An 18,424-nucleotide genomic window follows, 5' to 3' on the forward strand; every position below is an offset into this window, starting at 1 on the left:
ATCAGAAGGAGAAGAGAGGGAAAATGAAATGGAGAAAATATTCAAACAAATAATAGACGAGAACTTCCCAAGCCTGTGGAAAGAACTGAAGCCTCGAATTCAAGAAGCAAACAGACACCGAGTTATCTTAACCCCAACAAACCTACTCCAAGGCACACCATAATGAAATTGGCACAAACCAATGACCAAAAAAATTCTCAAGGCAGCCAGGGAAAAGAAGAATACAACATATAAAGGAAGGCCCGTTAAATTATCAACAGATTACTCAGCAGAAACTCTACAAGCTAGAAGAGAGTGGACCCTAATATTTAAAGTTCTGAAAGAGAGGAACTTCCAGCTAAGAATACTATATAAATCAAAGCTATATATAGTATACTATATATACCATCAAATACTATAATACCATCAAAGCTATCCTTCAAATACAAAGGAGAAATAAAAACATTCATAGATACAGAAAAGATGAGGGAATTTATCCCCGGAAAACCCCAACTTCAGGAAATACTAAAGGGGGTTTTCTGATCATACACAAAGAACAAAACAAAACAAAACTACAAGTAAAAGCTCCATCAAGATTGCAATAAAAACAAGATTAATCTGTGACAAAGAAACAAAGAAGGGGAGAGGACAAAGATTAATAGTAGCAAAGAAGGATGGAGTGCAGAAGCATTCATGAGATAACATACTACAATGAACATAATATGTATGCTTTCCATTACTTAATGGTAATCACCCCTGGAAAAATCAACACAGAAGTGCATGGCTTGAAAAAAGAAGAACAGAGAAAAGAAGTATGGATTACAACCAAACAAAAACAAGTGATGGAAAAATAAAAGAGAAGAATCAAACAAGATACAAAACTATCAGAAAGCAATATATAAAATGGCAATAGGAAACCCTCAAATGTCAATAATTTCACTAAATATAAATGGATTGAACTCACCAATAAAAAGACACAGAGTAACAGAATGGATTCAAAAAGAAAATCCAACTGTATACTGCCTACAAGAAACACATCTAAGCTACAAGGATAAAAACAAATTCAAAGTGAAAGGTTTGAAAACAATACTCCAAGCAAATAACATCCAAAAAAATAGCAGGTGTAGCAATACTCATATCTAACAATGCTAACTAAAAGACAGCAAAGGTAATCAGACACAAAAACGGTCATTTCCTAATGATAAAGGGGACATTGAATCAAGAAGACATAACACTTCTTAATATATATGCACCAAACCAAGGAGCACCAAAATATATAAGACAGCTACTGACTGACCTAAAAACAAAAACCAACAAAAATACAATCATACTTGGAGACCTCAATACAATGCTGATGGCTCTAGATCGTTCATCCAAACAGAAAATCAACAAAGAAATATTGGCCTTAAATGAAACACTAGAATAATTGGATATGATAGATATCTATAAGACATTTCATCCCACAGTGCCAGAGTATACATTTTTCTCTAGTGTACATGAAACATTCTCAAGAATTAACCATATGTTGGGCCGCAAAAATAACATCAACAAATTCAGAAAGATTGAAATTATACCAAGCATATTTTCTGATCATAAAGCCTTGAAACTAGAATTCAACTGCAAAAAAAGAGGTAAAGAAACCCACAAAAATGTATAAACTAAACAACATGCTTTTAAAAAATGAATGGGTCAAAGAAGAAATAAGTTCAGAGATCAAAAGATACATAGAGGCAAACAGAAATAACAATATAACATATCACAATCTCTGAGATGCAACAAAAGCAGTAATAAGAGGGAAGTTCATATCACTACAGGCCTATATGAACAAACAAGAGAGAGCCCAAGTAAACCACTTAACTTCACATCTTAAGGAAATAGAAAAAGAAGAACAAAGACAACCCAAAACCAGCAGAAGAAAGGAAATAATAAAAATCGGAGCAGAAATAAATGAAATAGATAACAGAAAAACTATAGAAAAAATTAATAAAACAAGGAGCTGGTTCTTTGAAAAGATCAACAAAATTGGCAAACCCTTGGCAAGATTTACCAAAGAAAAAAGAAAAAGGACTCATAAAAACAAAATCCAAAATGAAAGAGGAGAAATCACCACAGATATCATAGATATACAAAGAATTATTGTAGAATACTATGAAAAACTATATGCCACCAAATTTAACAAGATAAAAGAAATGGATAAATTCCTAGAACAATACAATCTTCCTAGACTGAGTCATGAAGAAGTAGAAAGCCTAAACAGACCCATAAGCAGGGAGTAAATAGAAACAACTATTAAAAACCTCCCCAAAAATAAAAGTCCAGGGCCAGATGGCTATACTAGTAAATTCTATCAAACATTCAAAGAAGAGTTGGCTCCTATTCTACTCAAAGTCTACCAAAAAGTTGAAGAAGAAACAATACTGCCAAACACATTTTATGAGGCCAACATAACCCTCGTACCAAAACCAGGCAAGGATGGCACAAAAAAAGAAAACTACAGACCAATATCCTAATGAATACAGATGCTAAAATACTAAACAAAATACTAGCAAATCAAATACAACAACACATTAAAAAATAATTCATCGTGATCAAGTGGGATTCATCCCAGAATCAAAATGGTTCAACATACATAAAACGGTTAATGTAATACACCATATCAACAAAACAAAGAACAAAAACCATATGATCTTATCAATAGATGCAGAAAAGGCATTCGATAAAATACAACATCGTTTTATGTTTAAAACACTTAATAAAATGGATATAGAAGGAAAATATCTCACCATAATAAAGACCAACAGCTAACATCATATTAAATGGCATAAAACTGAGGACTTTTCCCTTAAAATCAGGAACAAGATAAAGTTGTTCACTCTCTCCACTCTTATTCAACGTAGTGCTGGAAGTTCTAGCCAGAGCAATCAGACAAGAGAAAGAAATAAAAGGCATTCATATTAGGAAAGAAGAAGTAAAGGTTTCACTTTTTGCAGATGATATGATCCTGTACATCAAAAACCCCAAAGACTCCACAAAAAGACTACTAGAAACAATAAACCAATACAGTAAGGTCGCAGGATACAAAATTAATATACAAAAGTCCATTGCCTTCCTATATGCCAACAATGAAACATCAGAAAATGAGCCCAAAAAAACAATCCCCTTCATGGTTACAACAAAAAGAAAATAAAATACCTAGGAATAAACATAACAAAGAATGTAAAGGACCTATACAATAAAAACTATAAAGCATTGTTAAGGGAAATAAAAAAAGACATAATGAAATGAAAAAATATTCCTTGTTCTTGGATAGGAAGAATAAATATAGTCAAAATGACTATATTACCCAAAGTGATATACAAATTTAATGCAATTCCCATCAAAATTCCAATGTCATTTTTAAAAGAAATGGAACAAAAAACCATCAGGTTTATATGGAACTATTAAAAACCCCAAATAGCCAGAGCAATCCTAAGGAAAAAGAACAAAGCTGGGGGCATTACAATACCTGACTTCAAATTATATTATAGAGCCAATCAAAACAGCATGGTATTGGCAGAAAAATAGACATGCAGACCAAAGGAACAGAATAGAAAGCCCAGAAATAAAACCACATGTATATGGTCAAATAATTTTTGATAAAGGGGCCAACAACACACAATGGAGAAAAGAAAGCCTCTTCAACAAATGGTGCTGGGAAAACTGGAAAGCTACATGCAAACAAATGAAACTCGACTACAGTTTGTCCCCTTGTACTAAAATTAATTCAAAATGGATTAAAGACCTAAATATAAGACCTGAAACAATAAAGTACATAGAAGAAGACATAGGTACTAAACTCATGGACCTTAGTTACAAAGAGCACTTTATGAATTTGACTCCAAAGGCAAGGGAAGTGAAGGCAAAGATAAATGAATGGGACTATATCAGACTAAGAAGCTTTTGCTCAGCAAGAGAAACTGACAACAAAACAAACAGCCAACTAAATGGGAAATGATATTCTCAAACAACAGCACAGATAAGGGCCTAATATCCAAAATATACAAAGAACTCATAAAACTCAACAACAAACCAGCAAACAATCCAATAAAAAAAATGGGAAGAGGACAGGAACAGACACTTCTCCCAGAAAGAAATACAAATGGCCAACATATATGAAAAGATGCTCACTTCATTAGCTATTGGAGAAATGCAAATCAAAACTACAATAAGATACCACCTCACACCTGTTAGATTAGCTGTTATCAACAAGACAGGTAATAATAAGTGTTGGAGAGGCTGTGGAGAAAAAGGAACCCTCATCCACTGTTGGTGGGAATGTAAAGTAGTACAACCATTATGGAAGAAAGTATGGTAGTTCCTCAAAAAATTAAAAATAGAACTACCATATGACCCAGCAATCCCTCTACTGGGAGTATACCCCCAAAACTCAAAAACACTGGTACATAAAGACACATGTAGGCCCATGTTCATTGCAGCACTGTTCACAGTGGCCAGGACATAGAAACAACCAAAAAGCCCTTCAATAGATGAATGGATAAAGAAGATGTGGTACATATATACTATGGAATACTACTCAGCCATAAGAAACGATGACATCAGATCATTTACAACAACATGGATGGACCCTGATAACATTATACTGAGTAAAATAAATAAATCAGAAAAAACTAAGAACTATATGATTTCATACATAGGTGGGACATAAAGATGAGATTCAGGGACATGGACAAGAGTGTAATGGTTGGTGGGGGAGGGAAAGGGAGGGGGTGGGGGGAGAGGAGGGGCACAAAGAAAACCAGATAGAAGGTGACAGAAGACTATATGACTTTGGGTGATGGGTATGCAACATAATCAAATGTCAAAATAACCTGGAGATGTTTTCTCTGAACCTCTGTACCCTGATTGATTGTCACCCCATTAAAATTAATAAAAACAAAGAAAAAGCTAAAACTTGTATGATTTCACACATAGGTGGGATACAAAGTTGAGGCTCATGAACATAGATAAGAGTGCAGTGGTTACAGTGCGGAAGGGATAAAAGGAAGGGGAAGGGCCTGTTGGGGAAAGTGTGTAAAGAAGGACAAATACACGGTGACAGAAAATGACTTGGCTTTGGGTGATAGACATATAACATAATTGACTATTCAAATGCTGTAATGATGTTTGCCTGAAATCTATGTATACTTGTTGGTCAATGTCACCATTAAATTTAATTTTCTAAATTAAAAAAAAATAGTCAGGTTAATAGCTAGTTAAAGAAAATGGGCCCTGAGCAAGTAGCTCAGTTGGTTAGAGTATCTCTCCAACATGCCGAGATTGTGGGTTCAATCCCCAGTCAGGACACATATAAGAATCAACCAATGGCGGTGTGAATGTGTGGAATAAAAAAATCAATGTTTCTCTCTCTCTCTCTCTCTCTCTCTCTCTCTCCCTTCTCTCTCTAAAAGTAAAAAAAAAAGAAAAAGAAAAGAAAATGAATCAAGGTAAAGATCAAGAGGGGTAGTAGTTGTATTATATAGGGAAGGGAAATATCTCATTGCTTTAGCTGACCTATCTGCTCCTCCAAATCCATCCATTCATCTCTCAGGTACTTTAGCCCTGGTTTCTGCCCATATCCAAACACTGCTTGTTGTCGTTAGCACACACCAATCTGAATGATTCTGTCTGAAGACACTTCCTCAAACAAGTACGAGTTGTGGGACAGGGTCACTTGGGAAAAAGAAGATTATTTGTTGCATAGCTGCCTTGGCTAGGACCGTGACAGTCATGTAGTGGGTGTATGACAGACTATGATAGAATGAGTAATTAAACAGATTAAGGAAGTAAGAGCATCCAGAGACTTTTCTTTCAAAAAGTTTAACTGTAAAAGAAGAGGAGTAAAGAATAGGTGCTGATGTAATTAAGTTCACAGGATTGGTGGATGGAATTTGAATGAGTTTCTTATGATGATTTCTGTTTTCTCTAGGTAGGAGGAGGTGAGGTCTTTCCTAAGACTAAAAAGAAGAGGTTGAGAAGAGTGAAGGTCCCTCAGTGACAGATTTCAAGTAAGTTGGGAGAGCTAGAAGTTGAAACTAGGTCTATACCAGGGGTAGTCAACCTTTTTATACCTACCGCCCACTTTTGTATCTCTGTCAGTAGTAAAATTTTCTAACTGCCCACTGGTTCCATAGTAATGGTGATTTATAAAGTAGGGAAGTAACTTTACTTTATAAAATTTATAAAGCAGAGTGACAGCAAGTTAAAGCATATAATAATAATTACTTACCAAGTACTTTATGTCAGATTTTCGCTAAGTTTGGCAGAATAAATCTTTATAAAACAATTTACTATAGTTAAATCTATCTTTTTATTTATACTTTGGTTGCTCCGCTACCACCCACCATGAAAGCTGGACTGCCCACTAGGGGGCGGTAGGGACCAGGTTGACTACCACTGGTCTATACGATTCTAAAACCCATGTTTTTAAGCACGAGGCTAGGGAACTTTTATTTTGTTCTTTATTAAAATATTTAAATGGATGACTTATATGATCCATTTTTAAAAATCCCCACTAAAAATATTTCAAAAACAATGTCTTAACATAATTTTCCTTCAATGAATCTATCACCTGTCATAATCATTGTATTGCCTAAAATAAAATGTTCTTACACCTAAAACAGTAATATCTCACATAATCTGTCAATTTTTAGAACCATAAAAACAGTGCATATTTTATTTAGAACTGTAAAAACAAGCAGCTGTAGGGACAAAGTGCCGCTTGCTTGTGCCACGCTGCCTGTCTTTATTTCTCCATCCCACCTCCCAGTCCCACCACACGTTTCCACGCACTAAACGGGCAGCCTCCCTTTCCTAACATTTTCCTTATTGTTCTGTTGTATGTACAAGTACACACTATCCAATTATTAATAACAGAAACTTCTGTGTTACACACAGTGATTACATCATGTTAATCTCATCTTAGAACTCAAACTACAGTAATTTTAAAAACAAAAAAGAGGTAAATATAGACTAAAAAACAAAAGTATTTCCATTTTGAATAACTGGTCTTTGGAAAACAAGCATCAACAGTTCAAATCTGGCTCATCCTTTTTCTTCTTACCTCAGGTTGACTGGAAATATTCAAAATGAGAGCCCACAGCTCAGCTCTCAGGGCGGTGGGACTCCCTTGTCTGACATACTGTTGAGCAGCAGCACTATCTTGTTCTGCTAGAACTAGCAAAAGAGTATTAAAATCTCATTAGAAATTTCATAATTTAAGAAATAACACTGAAATCTTTAATCAAAAGTCTTTTGTCCCTGGCCAGTTGGCTCAGTGGAGAGCATCAGCCCTATGTATGGAAGTCCCAGCTTTGATTCCTGCTCAGGGCACACAGGAGAAGCGCCCATCTGCTTCTCCACCCCTCCCCCTCTTCTTTCTCTCTCTCTCTCTCTTCCCCTCCCACAGCCAAGGTTCCACTGAAGCAAAGTTGGCCTGGGCACTGAGGATGGCTCCATGGCCTCCGCCTTAGGAGCTAGAATGGCTCCTGCCACAACCAAGCAATGTCCCAGATGGGCAGAGCATCGCCCCCTGGTGGGCGTGCCGGTTGGTCCCAGTTGGGTGCTTGCAAGAGTCTATCTGACTGCCTCCCCGCTTCTAACTTCGGAAAAATACAAAAAAGAAAAAAAAAGTCTTTTGAGAAGCTAACATTTCATCTTTATAGCTAACATATTTACACCACATTATAACAATCCTCTTACGCTCTGTATTTTGATGCGGCCCAATTTGCAGCCCTGTCAGTTTAAGCCTTCAGTTCCTCCACGTCCTACCCTGCTGGTAGAAGTTTTTAATGTAGTTACTTTGAGATAACTTTGCTTTAACTCTAGGTCCCAGGACCTGAAACTAGTGCTGCATATGTATAATAATTTTGGGGTTCCATGATCAAGTAAAGTACTATCTACAGAAGCCCCAAAATTTCTTATGCATAGTCTACTGCATCATAAATGCTCTAGTGTTTGGAATTAGTATGCTATTTGAAATATTTGGTTAAGAATTATAAAGGATATAAGATCTCCAGCCTATTAGGTGACTTCTTAGCTATCAGCCAAAAAGAAAAGAGGGATTTTAAAAAGAAAACAAAAAAGATCTGCTAACCTTTTAAAAAGGTCAAAATTTATTCATAATCAGCCAAGTTCATAAAATCGATATATTATACTTTTGCTTTCATTTTCATTTGCTTTCTTTAGTGAAAATATCAGCTATTAAGTCTGGAAATAAAGATGCTCTCCCCGAAATACAAAACAAACAAAACAAAAATGATATTCTAGACAACTGCTGACATTTGTCTAACAGTACTGTTTTTTTTATATTTTCTTCTTAAAAGGGAAAAAAATCTTATACTAAATGAAGATGACAAAACTAAACAAAACAAGGAGGTATGAAGATTAAAAAATGAGACATTTTAAATTTGCAATGTGTTTAATAAAAACATCAAATCATACAAATAAAAATTTTTAAATAAATATGATTTTGAAAAATTATACTAGGGAGGTTAGCACATGACAATATAATGGCCATAGAAGGTTCATTCTGACACAAAGACTTATTAATACTTTGTATTTCAAAGATAAAAGTAGATTTACAAAGACAAAGAAAAAATCTTCAGAAGATGGGGATGACCTTCCCCAGAGCACGGGAGCCGCTTCTTCTGGCCGGTCTTACCATCAGGAACAATCATCGGGGAGCGTGACAGTCCCCTTTTCTCCTGGTGCCTGAGCGAGCATATTCCCATTAACACTAATGAGTGTATGTGGGTGCATCAAAGAGAGAACCTGCCTTTCTGATTTTAAAATTAAATTCTGCGGCTGAACGGATTATGCTAACATCCTTGAAGGATGTGTGCCTGCATTTATTTCCTTTTTAGTGAACCATCTGTGTACTTCTTATCTGACATTTATTGATGAAGCCAAAATGATGTATTTCCCCTCTTCAGAGAGATTGCCATTATAGTAGCTATCTAGTTAAATATTACTACTGTTTTAAGTGTTTAGCTTTTTAGAGATTAATTTTCAATTAGGGGGGGTCTATGATATATACACATTATTAACTGAGGACTGACTTATTTTCAGAATTTATAATAAGTGTAATCAAAAGCTTACCTTTTTGCCCAATCCGTACATGTTCATTTTCAAAAAGTTCTAAAAATGATTAAAAAAAATAAAATTATTAAACATAAATATGATCAGCCACATTTAGAACAAAATGGGTATATTTTTTCTGGTCCTGATACATTTATGTAATTATTTTTAAAGCTGAACTATAGAAAACTATAAGCATATTTATATTTATATGCATAAAATCCTTTTTTCTAAGTTAAAGTTTGTAGAAATTAAGAGTTAGAAAATATAATCAGAAGAAAAAAAACCCGACAAACTAATTTTCTTTTGTTAAAATAAAACAAAGTGTCTTCTCAAAACATAAAAATGTTTCAGTCCATTCATCTTTGATTTTTTTCTTATCAAAAGCAAAATTTGGGCCTGACCAGGAGGTGGCACAGTAGATAGAGTTTCAAACTAGGATATATTATAGAGGACCCAGGTTTGAGACCCGAAGTCGCCAGCTTGAGCACAGGCTCATCTGGTTTGAGCAAGGCTCACCAGCTTGAGCCCAAGGTCGCTGGCTCAAGCAAGGGGTCATTCAGTCTGCTGTAGCCCCCCCGCCCCGGTCGAGGCACGTATGAGAAAGCAATCAGTGAACTAAGGTGCTGCAACAAAGAATTGATGTTTCTCATCTCTCTCCCTTCCTGTCTGTCTGTCCCTATCTGTCCTTCTCTCTGACTGTCTTTGCCACAAAAAAAAAATTGGGGGTGACTTCCAGAGGTCGGGGTGGAAGCAGAGGTGGATAAACATTAGTTGAGGCCCCGGGCACAGAAGAAAATATTGGGCCCCTTATATTAGAAAAAAGTGTAAAGTTGGGGTTTTGTGGGGCCCTTCAGAAGTCGGGGCCCAGGGCGTATGCCCAGTGTGCCCACTGTTAAATTCACCTCTGGGTGGAGGTGGGGGGAAAATGTTAAATTCACCTCTGGGTGGAGGTGGGGGGAGTCAAAAGGTAAAAATTCTATAAAATATGTAAGTTAGGAGATATAATGTGCTGCATGGTGACTGTAATTAATCTTATATTACATGTTTTAAAGTTGCTAAGAAAGTAAATCTTAAAATTTCTTATCACAAGAAATAAGTTCTGTAACTATGTATGGTGAAGGACTTTAACTAAACTTATGGTGGTGATCATTCTGCAATATATACTAATATCAAATAAGTATACCTGAAAATGATGTAATGTTGTATATCAGTTACAACTCAAAAAACCATATTGACAGCTTCATTGCAAAGTCTTACTTCTACTCTAATTTACCATTAAAGCAATTTTTTTTTAATTTTTCTTAAGTGAGAGAGAGACAGACTCCTGCATGCACCCTGGCAGGGAATCACCTGGCAAGCCCACTATAGGGCAATAATCTGCCCATCTGTGTCACTGCTCTGTTGCTCAGCTACTGAGCTCTTCATAGAGACTGAGGCAGAGGCCATGGAACATTAAAGCAAATCTAATTTAAAAAGCCTTAATATTACATAGGTAAAATCCACTATACAATGCCATTTAAAAAAATTATATGAAAGAAGCAAAGATTTGTTTTTAAAGTACCAATGATAAAAAAACTCATAAACTAGACCAAATTAAAACTTAAAAACTTCTGTTCATTAAAATACACCATTAAAAGTGAAAAGGTAAGTCACAGAGTAGGAAACTGTGTTTACAATACATATATGTGACAACGGACTTGTATTCAGAAGATACAAAGAATTGCTAGTAAGTCAATGAGAAAAAGACAACTAACTGACAGAAACAGGAAAAAGGCTTGAACAGGTTCTTTACAAAAGAAGATATTCAAAAGACCAACAAATATGAAAAGGTGCTCCACCATATTAGCCACCAGAAAAGTGCAATTAAAACCATATGAACCTGACCTGTGGGTGACGCAGTGGACAGTGAGTTGACCTGGAAGGCTGAGGACACTGGTTTGATACCCCAGGCTTGCTGGGTCAAGGCACATATGAGAAGCAACTATGAGTTGATGTTTCCCAATCCTCCACCCCTTCTCTCTCTGTCTCCTCTTTATAAAATGAAGAAGGAGGAGGAGGAAGAGAAGATGAAGAAGACAAAGAGAAGAAAGAAGAAAGGAAGAGGGGGTGGGGGATGGAGGAGGAGGGGGGAGGAGGAAGAAGAAGGAGAAGGAGGAGGAGGGGGAGGAGGAAGAAGGAGAAGGAGGAGGAGGAGTAAAAAGAAAGCAAGCCCTGGCTAGGTGGCTCAGTGGACAGAGCATCATCCCAGCATGCCCAGGTTGCGGGTTTGATCCTAGTGGAAAATGAGTTGATGTTTCTGTTTTTGTCTCTGTCTCTCCCCCCACCCCCAACCTTTCTAATCAACGAAAAGAAAAAAAACATAAAATACACACTCACTACAATGGCTAAAATAAAAAAGACTGATAATTCTAAATGCAAAGAAAATGGAGCAAATGAACTCATATAAATGTAGGAGTGTAAATTAATACAACCACTTTGAAAGACTATTTTGCAACATTTACTAACATATATTGAATATATACATATACTATGACAACCAGCAATTTATTCTCAAGTATACACCCTAATGTGTATATATGTGCATTAAGAAATATATGCAAGAATATTCACAGCAGCACTACTGATAATAACCAAAGAGTGGAACATCTCAAATGATCAAGAAAAGAATGGATAAATAGTGGTATATTCAATGATTCACATAGCAATGAGAATGAATGATACATAACTGCAATACAACCAGGGGTCCCCAAACTTTTTATGCAGGGGGCCAGTTCACTGTCCCTCAGACCGTTGGAGGGCCACCACATACAGTGCTCCTCTCACTGACCACCAATGAAAGAGGTGCCCCTTCCGGAAGTGTGGCGGGGACCGGATAAACGGCCTCAGGGGGCCGCTGTCTGGGGACGCCTGGACACTGTATGATTTCATATCTATGAAGTACAGAAACAGGCAAAATTAACCTATGATGCTAGACACCAGGATAGCTGTTACCCATGGCAGGAGGGGTAGGGGGTGGTAGAGTCTGAAAGTGTGCCTAAGGATGCAGGTAATATTTTATTTCTTGATCTCACTGGAGGTTACACACGTGTGTTCACTTGTAAAAATCCACTAATCTGTATACTTAGGATTTGCGTCCTTTCAGTATGTATGCCATACTTCTACACGAGATACTTAAAAATTATAGCAAAACCTAAAAGAAAGGAATATAAAACCATGAGGGGGGGGGACTTTTAGCTCTTCTCCCCATTCCAGAGAAAGTTAGTTTCTTTTTTTTTTTTACAAGAATGTGCATGAGATTTATTCATATTAGCCAAAATTAGAAACAACTGAAGTGTCCATCAATGGCAGAAGGAAGAAATAAATTCAGGCACTGTCACAGAATGGAATATTATACAGCAATGGAAAATCCTCTTGCTACATGAGACAACATGAATGATTTCACACACATTATGCTGAGCAAAAGAAACCACACACACACACAATCATTTTGAATGCTATTTAAATGAGGCTCTAAGAACAAACCGTTGCTTTCAGAAGACAGGATAGGGTTATTTTTGGGGATAGTTTTGACTGGGAGGAGTCATCATAAGGGGGATTTCTGGAAATGTTTTGCACCTTGACCCGGGTGGTGGTTAAAGAGCTGTATATATATTCAAAAATTAGGCCCTGGCCGGTTGGCTCAGTGGTAGAGCATTGGCCTGGCGTGCAGAGGTCCCGGGTTCAATTCCCGGCCAGGGCACACAGGAGAGGCGCCCATCTGCTTCTCCACCCCTCCCCCTCTCCTTCCTCTCTGTCTCTCTCTTCCCTTCCCGCAGCCAAGGCTCCATTGGAGCAAAGATGGCCCGGGTGCTGGGGATGGCTCCTTGGCCTCTGCCCCAGGTGCTAGAGTGGCCCTGGCCGCGACAGAGCAACGCCCCGGAGGGGCAGAGCATCGCCCCCGGTGGGCAGAGCATCGCCCCCGGTGGGTAGAGCATCGCTCCCTGGTGGGCGTGCCTGGTGGATCCTGGTCGGGCGCATGCGGGAGTCTGTCTGACTGTCTCTCCCCGTTTCTAGCTTCGGAAAAAATACAAAAAAAAAAAAAAAAAAATTAATTAAGCTAAATGCTTAAAATTTGTGCATTTCATTGTATAAAATTTATACCTCAAAATAAAACAAAATACCTTTCCCAAGCTCACACTCCCTTCCCTCCAGCCAACATGTATCTCTGTCCACTACTTCATGGCCACAGCTGTCACAAGATTTCACTGTACTAGCTGTTTCTTTCTCTCTTTTTCTGTTGAACTTATTGGGATTGACATTGGTTGGCGAAGCCATACAGGTTCTCAACCTCCTGCTCTGTCTCCCACCACCTGAGAAAGGAGGAGCTGCCACTTAGATTTGTTAGATTCTACAATAGCAATTAATCAACCTTTTTGGTTATATAGTTTGACATTATTTAATATAATTCACAAATTACAAAAATGAATTTGTTCAATTTCTAAACATAACTTTAAATTTACTATAGTTAAAAAACAGAAGTAAACCTAAGTTCACCTAAGTCAAATGGTGATATAGTGAACACAACGCCAAGTAAAATTAATGGTTGTAAAAGTAGAGCAATATTTATATAAATATTTATTTATATAACCGAAATATTTATATAAAAATTCTTCTTAAAGAATATTTATAATTTCAAATAAAGAGTACTGAGGGGGCCACAATGTGGTGTGTAGATGGTGTGACACTGAGTTGTACACTTGAAACCTGTAAGTTTGACAGACCATGTAAACCCAGTAAGTTAAAAAAGAGTACTGAAAAATTCCCTTGTATTAAAGAGATACATGAAGAATAGTTCGTCTAGGCTTTAGAATTAATTAACCAAATTAAAAATTATTTAAATGAAAGGTTGTCACAGTGACAATGAACTACCCAGGGACCAGATGCTCCAGGGGGCAGAGGGGAGGGAACAGCCCCGGTCAGCAGACAAAGGACTGAAGCCCCGTCCCCAGCCTTACCCAGATATTCATTATCCAGCACAAATAACTCACGGGAGCAGACAGCAGAAGTTCTCAGGGGGTGAAGTAAAGGACAAGAACATGCTGACCTCTAATCTCTGTTCTGAGAGCCAACACATTTTCTTGTTGCTGAATCTTATCCTGCTGTTTTGCTGTTTCTAGCACAAGGTCAGAGAGGCCTCGCACTCTCGTCCACTCAGGGCTTCCGCCTAGGGTGCCCCTCTGACTCTAATTGTCTACCCTAACTCTGCAAGTCTTCACAGTGTACTCCTGTAATACATAAAATTAAATTCACACCAGGATTTAGTATCTGTCATATTTCCATACAAATAACAAATAATAAACTTCTCAATATGTAGCAAGGATAGAATCTAACTCATCCAGATATAAATCATAAAAAATTCAAAACTGGTTGAAATAATCTGGGGGGGGGTCAACACGCAATAGTTTAAAGAGTGAAACTAAAGCTACCTAATAAATAATTCTACAGATTATTAGTTTATGTGACAAACAACTTACTTATTTAACATAAGCTATTTTCTAATTTTTTTTGTGTTTTTTTTTTATTTTAGAGAGGAGGGGGGAGAGAGAGAGAGAGAAGGGGGAGGAGCAGGAAGCATCAACTCCCATATGTGCCTTGACCAGGCAAGCCAGGGTTTTGAACTGGCAACCTCAGTGTTTCCAGGTTGACGCTTTATTTTCTAATTTTTATACATCATTTTTTATCCATTGAATTTTTTTCAAATTTAGAACTTGCATCATATATCTTACTGCACTTTATATGCAATAATAAAATTATTTTAAGTTCACTGATACTTTCTCTTGTACTACTTTAAAGAAAAACTTCTCTGGCTATATCATGCCTTCTCTCTTTTTACTAATCACATTTTCTTTTTTTTTTTTTTTTCTTTTTTTTTTTGGATTTTTCTGAAGCTGGAAACGGGGAGAGACAGCCAGACAGACTCCCGCATGCGCCTGACCGGGATCCACCTGGCACGCCCACCAGGGGCGATGCTCTGCCCACCAGGGGGCGACGCTCTGCCCCTCCGGGGCGTCGCTCTGCCGTGACCAGAGCCACTCCAGTGCCCCAGGCAGCAGCCAAGGAGCCATCCTCAGCGCCCGGGCCATCTTCGCTCCAATGGAGCCTTGGCTGTGGGAGGGGAAGAGAGAGACAGAGAGGAAGGAGGGGAGGGGGTGGAGAAGCAAATGGGCGCTTCTCCTATGTGCCCTGGCCAGGAATCGAACCCGGGTCCCCCGCACAGCAGGCCGACGCTCTACCGCTGAGCCAACCCGCCAGGGCCCTAATCACATTTTCAATTTATGAATCTTCAGGACTGTTATAGCAAGAAAGTTTGATTTTAAAATTTAAATAATCACAAGTTAAAGAGAGTAAAACAGCTGAGCAAGGAAAAAACACCTTAGAAAAAACAATAATGTAGGCCCAACCTAACACATGTTTTTTATTTGGTCTTAAAGTTTTTCTTCCTGTTCTGGCTTTTACTGCTTAAAGCTTTCTTTGGTTCTTACATTAGAATGGTCTTCTTAACCTTTTCTAATAAATGGGATACTGTGTGCTGGAGTTCATGAACTGACATGTGACTAAGTGTGTAGATCCTGGATTCCCTGGCAATGTGGTGGCCATCTGGACACCTGATTCTCTTTTGAGGACAGAGGTCATGTTCAGGCACTTAGGAGTGGCCTGTGGGTGGTGAGATCTGGGCAGAGAGGAAGGAGGAGGCCTATCCTGGCTAAGATTTTCTAGAAAGCTTATTCTGTGATGTCCAAGTTTAGCCCAGCTAAATAGAAAATGGTGCTGTACTTCTATTTTCTATTTGTTAATATTTTGAGTGTTAGATAATTTTTCATACAGCTGGTTTTACAAAATAGAATCTATGAGAGTATCCTATTCTTTTAGGTTATTTTGGCTCTGATGTAATTATTTGAGCAGATTATATAATGACCCAGTAAAATGTCTGGGGTCTCTCAAAACATATAATTATTGTCTATCACTAAAGTATTTGAACATGTTTATTTTAAAGACTGCATGTAAAATAGCAATACTAGTTTCATTTTAATTAGCTATGATTGCTGAAACTTACCAAAGAATCATAAGTTGTCAACCAATTCTTGTCTCTTAAGTGGATGATAGTGTTTTATTACTGACAGTAGTATGTAATAAAAAGACTTCATTACAAAATTTAACCATTCGATTATGTGAAATACAGTAATTTTGCTTTCTAAGTACCATTGTCTAGTCCAGGGGTCCCCAAACTACGGCCCGCAGGCCACATGCGGCCCCCTGAGGCCATTTATCTGGCCCCCGCCGCACTTCTGGAAGGGGCACCTCTTTCATTGGTGGTCAGTGAGAGGAGCCTAGTTCCCATGGAAATACTGGTCAGTTTGTTGATTTAAATTTACTTGTTCTTTATTTTAAATATTGTATTTGTTCTCGTTTTGTTTTTTTACTTTAAAATAAGATATGTGCAGTGTGCATAGGGATTTGTCCATAGTTTTTTTTATAGTCCGGCCCTCCAATGGTCTGAGGGACAGTGAACTGGCCCCCTGTGTAAAAAGTTTGGGGACCCCTGGTCTAATCCAAGAATAAGAAACCAAAAATATCAAAACCATCCTAACCAGGTGGTGGTACAATGACTAGAGTGGTGACCTGGGATGCTGAGGACCCAAGTTTGGAACTCCGAGGTTGCTGGCTTGAGTGTGGGCTCACCAGCTTGAGCACAGGGCTACCAGCTTGAGCATGGAACCACAGACATGACTCCATGGTCACTGTCTTGAGCCCACCCAAAGGCTACTGGCTTGAAGCCCAAGGTTGCTGGCTTGAGCAAGGGGTCACTGGCTCAGTTGGAGCCCCCTGGTCAAGGCACATACGTAGAAGCAATCCATGAACAACTAAAGTGCTGCAACTACAAGCTGATGCGTCTCATCTCTCTCCCCTCCTGTCTCTCTCGCTCTTGCTCTCTAGCTAAAAATAATAATAATAATAAGGAGGGGGAAAAAATGTCAGAATCAGAATTTCCTATCTGTATTTCTCAAAGAATGCTCTGAAGACCATTATGTTAATAGATTTAACTGTATTAATAGATCTTGCTTGAAAAAAAGGTTCTGTGGTAAAATGTGATTAGGAGATGCTATGATAAAAGTGTACTTAGGATAGTCTTTAAGATAGTAACATACATGTAACTGCATGTCTTAAAAAAGTATATAGCACATTCTTTCCCAAACCTTATTTGACAAGCTCCAGTTTTTCACAGGGCATATGATGATGCTTCATGAAACACCCTTCAGGAAATGCTGGGCCAAATGATGATGCCTTTTTCTTTCAGAAATAACAAGATGAAAAACTGTCTATTTAGCACAACCCCATCTGATAAGATCCATTATTATGTATAGTCAGACAATAATATCAGATGGAATACACCAGCATTACAAGCATACAGAGCAACCACTGCCCTCACACATTGTTGGTGGAAGTGTAAACTGCTACTACCACTTTAAAAAATCTTTGGCAGTTACTTACTGAAGCTGAACTTACACAAATCCTAGCACCGAGAAACTGCATTCCTAGGTATATACTCAACATATATTCACAAAAGATATATGTTAGAATGTTCAGAGCAGCCTAATTGGTAATAGCCCCAAACTTGAAACTTGCCAAATACCCATCAGCAGTAGAATGGATAAATAAATGTGTATGTTATGCTGACACAATAGACACTATAATGCAAAAAAACCCCAAAGGTTTATAAATACACACAGCAATATGGCTGAATCTCACACACACAACAGTGAACAGAAGAAGTCAAACATCAGAGTACATACTTGTATGTTCATATAAAGTTCAAGAATTGGCAAAACTAATCTATGCTGACAGGAAATCAGGATAGTGGTTATCTTTGACATGGAGAGTAAAGATTGAAAGAGGTTAAGAGGGGGCCTCAATTGATTAACCCGTATGTATCCAATTAATAAAAATCCATTGACCTCATTCTCTTATGAGCTATACTTTCCCAAAAGCATTAAAAACTAGTAAAGTTTTTAAAGTGGTAATATACTTTCTAGATTGCTGAGATTAAAATGGGGTAATACACACATATAACACATAGCATATGTTCAATACTGTTTATTATTATTATTCCTAATAATAATAATAAATAGCCAACTTCCTTATTTTATAGAAGAAGAAACAAGAGATGGAAAGCTACTTGTCCAAGACACAGCTAGCCAGGGGCAGATGAGAGACTAGAAAAGTTTCCCGACACCTGTCTAGTATTATTTCACTACAATATAGGCCTCCCATATATTAAGTCACTTTTTAC

The 18,424-nt window shown here is 37.7% G+C and overlaps 1 protein-coding gene and 1 non-coding gene across 4 annotated transcripts in view; both read right to left on the reverse strand.

Moving 5' to 3' along the window:
• Nucleotides 1–18,424, reverse strand: part of TBC1D19 (TBC1 domain family member 19) — a 132,639-nt gene that overhangs the window by 59,806 nt on the left and 54,409 nt on the right. For all 3 annotated transcript variants that reach the window (XM_066280451.1, XM_066280450.1, XM_066280449.1), the window contains 2 exons: nucleotides 9,115–9,153; nucleotides 7,079–7,191 (listed from right to left, as the gene is read on the reverse strand). In XM_066280451.1, coding sequence (XP_066136548.1) covers nucleotides 7,079–7,191; nucleotides 9,115–9,153 — 152 coding nt within the window. The remainder of the gene's footprint in view (nucleotides 1–7,078; nucleotides 7,192–9,114; nucleotides 9,154–18,424) is intronic.
• Nucleotides 15,315–15,390, reverse strand: TRNAS-GCU (transfer RNA serine (anticodon GCU)). The gene has a single exon. It is a non-coding gene; the product is annotated as a tRNA-Ser (tRNA).

Source organism: Saccopteryx bilineata, chromosome 5 (assembly GCF_036850765.1).
Source record: "Saccopteryx bilineata isolate mSacBil1 chromosome 5, mSacBil1_pri_phased_curated, whole genome shotgun sequence".
Lineage (NCBI taxonomy): Eukaryota > Metazoa > Chordata > Mammalia > Chiroptera > Emballonuridae > Saccopteryx > Saccopteryx bilineata.